General features: G+C 42.0%; 2 protein-coding genes across 2 annotated transcripts in view; both read left to right on the forward strand.

Moving 5' to 3' along the window:
• LOC129742682 (E3 ubiquitin-protein ligase Ubr3-like) overlaps positions 1-3421 on the forward strand; it is a 103822-nt gene extending 100401 nt beyond the window's left edge. The window contains exons 14-18 of the mRNA XM_055734623.1: positions 9-648; positions 715-1358; positions 1429-1560; positions 1629-1768; positions 1860-3421. Coding sequence (XP_055590598.1) covers positions 9-648; positions 715-1358; positions 1429-1560; positions 1629-1768; positions 1860-1977 — 1674 coding nt within the window. The 3' untranslated portion in view covers positions 1978-3421. The remainder of the gene's footprint in view (positions 1-8; positions 649-714; positions 1359-1428; positions 1561-1628; positions 1769-1859) is intronic.
• Positions 3422-4771: 1350 nt separating this feature from the next.
• Positions 4772-5636, forward strand: LOC129738486 (CKLF-like MARVEL transmembrane domain-containing protein 4). Its single transcript, XM_055729706.1, has 2 exons — positions 4772-5049; positions 5105-5636. Exons 1-2 carry the CDS (start codon positions 4879-4881, stop codon positions 5537-5539), a joined length of 606 nt encoding a protein of 201 aa, XP_055585681.1. The 5' UTR covers positions 4772-4878; the 3' UTR covers positions 5540-5636.
• The last annotated feature ends 1650 nt before the right edge of the window (positions 5637-7286 follow it).

Here is a 7286-nt window from a genome sequence, read left to right on the forward strand (position 1 = left end):
TCAACGAGCTTATGAATCTTATCAAAGAGAACAAACGTCCACCAACGACGACCAAATTCTACGAAGCAATGGGTCGAGCCATGGAGAACATGACCAGCTGCACCCAGCGCAACATCAAGAATCACCCGGTTATCCTGCAAAGTCTGTTCTCGTTCGTGATCTCAATCGCCCGGATCAACCTGGAATCGGAAGTGATTCAACGGGGTGGCACTCTCTGTACCCAGAGAGATCTGCGCTACAAACCCAAACGGGACTGCATCGTTCCGCTGCTGCACGTACTCTCGCTCCACGTGCGGCTGATGATTCACGACGATTCTCCGATTCGGTTCAAGTTTGGCGACGAATGGCCGGCCTGGCGCTCGTGGGCCACCCTCGCCGGTATCCAGTTAGCTTCCAATCAAGCTGGTGGTGGTCAGGATGGTTTGGGAATGTCCTCGACGATAGCAACTACAGCGACGGCCATGATCGGTGCAGCTTTGGGTCTGTCGTCTTCGGATCTGTGGGAAGATGGAAGTAATGCGTCTTCTACGGCAGCTGTGGGGCCAACTTCGGGCGCCGCCGGTACCGAAACGATACCCGCTCTTCTTAACGATCCTTGTGCGCTGATGTTGAAGTTCATCCTATTGGCTCCGTTACAGCTGGATCAAGGTTAGATAATACATGCTAAACAAAGATATGTTGAAATTTTCTTATTTATTTCTTTGTCTTTTTTAGTTTACTTCACTTGCATCGTCAAGGTCATGTACAACCTGTTGTACTATCAGATCGTGCTGCAACTGTGTACGCAACTATCGGACGAGGAATGCGATCAAATCGTGGAAAAGTACTACGCCCAGAAGGAACGGGGTAGTGTAACGAATCTCGGTGTGGCCATGCTGTTCGTGCTACAGAATCTGGACGGTGGTCGGAATCTGCGGTCGGATAGTGTTCTTATGACCAATGGTGGTGGAGGAAGTACAGAATCAGGATCCCCGGCCAACAAACCCCTGGACATGGTTGCGCTCGAGAAACAACTGCAAACCCTATGTCTACCGTTCCTGAGGGTGGCCGCCTTGTTGCGGCACCACATCTACCATTCGGAGATACCGGACATTCCGGGGCCGCAGTGGGAATTTAGCCGACTGATCTACTATCTCGAGCTAGTAACGGTCAGTATGGATTTGGACAAATTCAACGGTAGCCGGGCGCTGTGCTTCCTTCCCGGGACAGAGCTGGCTCTGCCCAAGTTTTGGTGCGATCAGCTGCGCGATATTCGACCCAGCTACGAATCGGCTCGGTCGCTCATTGTAAATCAGCACATCCAATGGCAGCAGCCGCGGCTGCTGAGATTACCCCGGGAGTACGAGCGACTGTTCACGGTAAATTTGTTTAGAGTTATTCTGAAACAGTTGAATAAGTTTGATTGAGTGTTTTTTTTCTTCTTTTTAGTACTACCACGAGCAGCCCTGTCTCAAGTGTTTGAACGTCCCGAAGGAAAGCTCGATCTGTCTGCTGTGCGGAACCATTGTCTGTTTGAAGCAGTTGTGCTGCAAGGATCAGGAGTGTTGCGAAGCTGTTAGGGTAAGTTTGCGCTGTGACAATTTCTCTTACTTTCTAATTTTTATAACAAATTTTCTAAACTTCTTTAGCACTCGATCAGTTGCGGTGGGGGAACGGGAATATTCCTGGTGGTAACTTCCACGTATATCATCGTCATTCGAGGAAGGAGGGCCTGTTTGTGGGGATCGCTCTATCTTGACGACTATGACGAAGAAGATCGAGATTTGAAGTGAGTGGTTCATACATTGAAAAATAATTTATCATTGTTTTCGAATAAAAGGATAATTTTTGTTAATTTGATGTTACCTTTTATGTTACAGACGCGGCAAACCGCTGTATCTCAGCGAGGATCGCTTCAACCTGCTCGAGTCACAGTGGTTGTCGCACCGCTTTGCGCACACCAAACACACCTGGGTTTGGCACCGGGATTCGCTCTAAATTGCCGAATTGACGAGTCTGGGAATTATTGTTGATAGACGACTGTACGATCTTCCCGCAGAAAAAAAAGGTGTAGAAGAAATTTTCTTTCCTACAATAGAGTGGAAAAAGGATGAGGATGATGATGATGGGAGCTTTTGTTGTCGTACTAGTGAGAAACTGAAATTAAAGCTTGAAAAAAAAAAAAACGTTAAGACGTATGCTTAAGTGGACGTGCTGCGCGTGTGTATCTAGAGGGTAAGCGTGAAAAAGGAAGAAATGTTTCTGGGGGTGTGAATGAACGTAAAAAAATAAGACTGTTGTTGATCATTTTCCAAATTGATAAGAGTGTTCTCAAATGTTGGGGAAAAATGAGTCAGAGACGTTATTTCCAGATTTTTTTCTAGTTTCGAAAACATAAAATGCAAACAGCGAGCGATAAACTCTTGATGATTAAACCATTTCTTGCTTGTGATATTACTCTCTGTTGTTATTATTATTAACACAACCGCTAGAAAGCGAAAATCCTCTGAAGCATACTACTATAGCTCTACCGAGAAAAAAGCTACACTTTGTAACTAACTTGTCAACCTCGAAAGTAAGAAATTTGTGTATCAAGAAGAATCGTTGTTTCCTGAAAGATTAACGAACTTGAGAGTGAGTCACTTTTCTCTTGATTTATAGTAGCTACTAGACTCAACATTATCAATAATATATTGTAAGTATTCTCAAACGAAAGAATATAGATACATTTTTTTGTTTTTGTTCAAACCCGATGTAAAATATGTGAATTTGTTCTTGTTTATCTCTTTATTGTTTCTTATTTTTATGCGCCTTAAATCTTCCGATATAGGATCGAATAATTTGCTCAAACCAAACACCAACAATATAATCGATGAAATACACCCAATTCAAATCTTCAAACAAGTATGAATTTGAACGCAAGTAATCATATATAAAAACATAAACAAAAAATCTCTGTGAAAGATTAAAATAACTTAATATAAATTCATAACTAGCTTAGCTTGAAGTAACAAAATTAATATTAAAAACAAAAAATAAAACAAAACTAAAGGTGATCCGAGGTAAAGAAAAACTAATGCAGTAATAGAAGAGTGTATTATAACTAAAATAGATATAAACAAACAGTAGCGTGCGGTGAACCTCGGGAACGACTTATAAAAAGAAAGAACGCTGATTAGGATCTAACAAATTGAGGCGGTCACCGATTGATTTACGATCAAAAGATGGAAGAAAGCCTTTTGAAGATTGAACGGGTAAAAGAAGGATTGTTTGGGGAAAAATTTTAATTCGGCGAAATGATGCATAAAAATAAAACTTGGAACAATAAGTCGTCGTCATGCGAACAAGTGATAAATGATGATTAGTTGAGTGAGTAGACCGATAAGAGCCAGCTAATTTGAACATTTTCTGTAGAAAGCAATAAATTTAACTCTCAAATATAAAAAAAGCTATGGTTGTTCGTTTTTCGCCAGAGAAATAACGAAGCGAAAGAAATCCTTGAGGTTATAAGTTGCTTAATAGAATCACACGTTATTTATTTTATTTTATTTACATGGTGTTCTGTCTCACGACATAACATGACGAACAACATTCCTCCAATTCACTCGGTCCATGGCAACCGTTCTCCAAGTTCTCGGGCATCCCACATACGCGAGCAATTCCGGCAATTGCCTGGGTGGTCCTTCAGCCGTAATTGCTGCTCATTTTCCTTCAAGGATGAGCACCAATTTCATCGCAAATGTCCAAGAGCTGTAAATTTCTTGGCTACGCAATCGTTCCGACAGAGGTAGGGAAATGCTGCCACCTGCAATCTGCTTTCTCGTAATCGTTGTGTGTCCTTGGAATTCGGGGCAATTGCCCCGTTTCGCGCTTGTTGGCCGTTCGATCTGCCTTGTTCAGTCATCCTCTTGCCGAAACCGAAAATTTTCACCACGTGTGGAAAATTTTCTTACTTATTAGGGTAACGGACTTATTTTGGACCAGAGAACCAATTTTGGACCATCTTGTCTAGCTCTCTTATAAAACAACTAATCATGAAATTTTTTAGCAAATATTGTTGAAGCCCGGGCACTTAATGTAATGCACTAATTTTTTTCATTATTAGTTGCTTAATAAGACAGCTAGACAAGGTGGACCAAAATAAGTCCGTTACCCTACTTGTAGAGTATTGAAAAACACAAGTGGTTTGAACGGGATGCTTACCAAGAGTGTTTTTTTCCAAATTCTCTAACATCGGACTACTGTGATCTAATCTAGTATTCTCTGATTACTAAGATCAACACAAGTATTACGTTAACAGGTAGTTTCATTGAAAATTTCATAAATTTCCTGTTGTTTTTTTTTAGTACAGTGCTTAAGCAATAAAATAAGTATATTTTGACTTGAAGAAAAAGTGTTCCCGTTTTTTAAACTATAACGAATAAATTGCAAGCATTTTTACATCAAAAGATGATTTTTTTAACAAACGTTAAAGTCTAGGTTTCTAAACTATACAAAAAGCATGGAAAAGAGTAATTTTGTTTCACACTAAAATTATCATTCTTGAATGCCAGGTAGCTTGGTTCCCAGACTAATCAATAAACTCGATCAAAAATGCAAACAGTCATTCATACATTTGAAACTTTAACCGACCAGGTATCAGCTCTAAAGCGTTCATTACAATTCTCATACGGTCGACGACAGCAGAAAACGCCATTTAGTTAGCGCGCAGTAATGACGGGGAGCGAAAAAAAAACGTACCAATTCACCACAATCACCTACACACATCTTCAAGTCTAGTAATAGGTACCTATACCTACTAGAAACCATCTGGCTGTGGACACAAACGAGCAATTACCGTCGGCCGAACGCGACGTGTTTTTTTACTCTGTTTGTTGAACTTGAGAAGCTCTCCCACCGATGACGGCTGTTCTAGCGATTGGAGATGATGACGGCTGCAAGCCGGAAAAATCGGAACCACAAGTGCCGTCGTCCCCCCGGATTCAACCGAGACGGAACTTTGATAACGGCCCTGGAGTCACAAATGGCTACCTCACCAATCGCATTGGCCGGTTGAAGGTGGCTCAAATTGTAAGTCTACTAACATCCGTGAAATTTCGCTTTTAAACGATTTTTTCTCCTCCAGGTTTTGAGTATCTTTGCGATGGTGTTGATCCGTCCGCGTTATCAGGACGCCTGCGTCGAGTACCTGTTTCTGTTCGTGACCTTCAACGCGCCGATTGTGACCGGGGTGCTGCTGTGGGATGAAATCACTAATGGGGAAAATATCAAAAAGTTTCTGACGACCGCCGGTTACAACTTCGATCGGCTGATGTTGTTCTATTGCAGTGGAATGGCGCTGTTGTACTACAGTTTGTCATTCGGGATGTTGGCCAGCTTCGTTGGGTTCTACAATCCGAAGACGAACATTTTGGCCGGCGTTATTGGAATGATTGTGGCTGGGGCCTATGGATATCATTGGTGGTTGCTGTTCCGTGAGCGAGTCTTTCGGCAGCAAATCGTCGAGAAGGCTGCGGAACTTCATCAACAAGGACCTTCCGAAGTTATTCCGGTGGCATGAAGATGTTTGTGGAAAACAGGGGAATGATGATGGTTTGATGGACCATGTACATACCAGATGGGTAAAGTATTATAAAATATGTTATTTTATAGTGAAATCTCGCTGGTTTTAAACTTATTAGAAAGAAATCATGAGCTAGAAATAATCAAGGGATTTCAGCTTCGTGTGCAATCGTCAAACTGATCGATTTAAATTAAACCTTAAATTGAGCTTTGACACGGAATCACAAACTGACGTCATAAACGCCTGCCTTCGACAAAGCTATCAACGACACAAAGCCATCGTCAAACTTGACATAATGGATTTTAGGATTCTTTGCTGGATTGGTTCCGCAATTACTGGGCAGAACAAAAACTTTCCGTTCAAACGGCAGAATGTTCCTCTCATTTTCTCGCCCAATCTTGGGTGCCTGAAATAAATGGAGTAGTAATTTTGTTTTGACGCAAGCAACACCTTTTATGAGCCAATTATTTTGTCCACAGCAAGAAAATCGCGCGAGTAGAATTTATGAAAGATCTTGGAGTAGTTTTTGACGAACTAATGGCTGGAATTCAAGATTCAAACCAATTATATCACCACGATGAATGAGGTTAAGGATGCTGAATAGCAATAACTCGGCTGGGAATGATGGAATCGCAGTTGAACTCATCAAAATGCGCCCGGACAAGCTGGTCGATTGCCTACACCGGTTGAAGGTCCGGATTTGGGACAAATAACATCTACCGGAGGAGTGGAAGGAGAGGGTAATATGCCCCTTCTACAGGAAGGGCGATGAATTGGATTATGAGAACTACCGAGCGATCACTGTCCTCAATGCCGGCTATAAAGTGTTGTCCCGAATTCTACTCCGCTGCTTCATCAGGTCGGCTTCATGGAGGGACGGTCTACGATGGACCAGATCTTGGCACTGTGGCATCCCAACCCAGTATATGCCCTCTTTTTTCTCTCATCATAAGATCCATGTATGAGAGACATGCTTGTAACTTGTAACATCAGCGATAGCAATCGCTAGAATAACGAAGCTCTCAAGTATGTAGAGATCGATAATTTTTTTCCTTCTAGAATAGAGTTCACTGCGACTACGGCAAATCCCACTACCCCAAATCCTTACACACCATCTATTCATCGACTTCATCGACAAGCTTTGGAAAATCATGGACGAGAAAGGTTTTCTCGAGAAGCTGACCAGACTGACCAGGCAACGGAGGATGGGACGCAGTGCTGTGTGCGAATTTCGGGTGAATTGTCGAGTTCATTCGAACCGCGCAGGAGGCTTCGACAAGGCGACGATCTATCCTGCACGATATTCTATGTGGCTCTAGAACAGTGGTTTTCAAAGTGGTCCCTACCGCCCCCTTGGGGGCGTTGAGAGCTTCTAGGGGGGCAGTGAGCTCCATTTTGAATTTCGGGGGGCGTTGTAAGGGCTCCAGGGGGCGGTAAGGTCGTAATTACCATTTTCACAAATCGCGAAACAATGTTGATTTGAAATAACAATTACGAATTACGTTACATAACTAAACATCAAGTTCAAGACTTAAATATCTATAATTTCTCGAAGCTGCAAGCAAATTTTTGTTCCGTTATCTCAATATTTTTTTTCTTAAAAAGTATCTACATTTTTTTTTAACTGTCACAGATTTTGTATACGCTCCACATGATGATCTGGTTTTGTAAGATTATTTTGGGTTATGCTTAGAAGGATTAATGGCTTGATTTTTAATTGATTTTAGAATGCTTCATAATCTTT

The sequence above is a fragment of the Uranotaenia lowii genome, chromosome 1 (genome assembly GCF_029784155.1).
Source record: "Uranotaenia lowii strain MFRU-FL chromosome 1, ASM2978415v1, whole genome shotgun sequence".
In the NCBI taxonomy this organism is placed as follows: domain Eukaryota; kingdom Metazoa; phylum Arthropoda; class Insecta; order Diptera; family Culicidae; genus Uranotaenia; species Uranotaenia lowii.

Excerpts from the sequence above, each read along its gene's own strand:
- LOC129738486 (XM_055729706.1), top strand. The coding sequence starts at position 4,879 with ATGACGGCTGTTCTAGCGATTGGAGATGATGACGGCTGCAAGCCGGAA. Across the intron at positions 5,050-5,104 it reads GGTTGAAGGTGGCTCAAATT|GTTTTGAGTATCTTTGCGAT; the intron begins GTAAGTCTACTA and ends TTTCTCCTCCAG.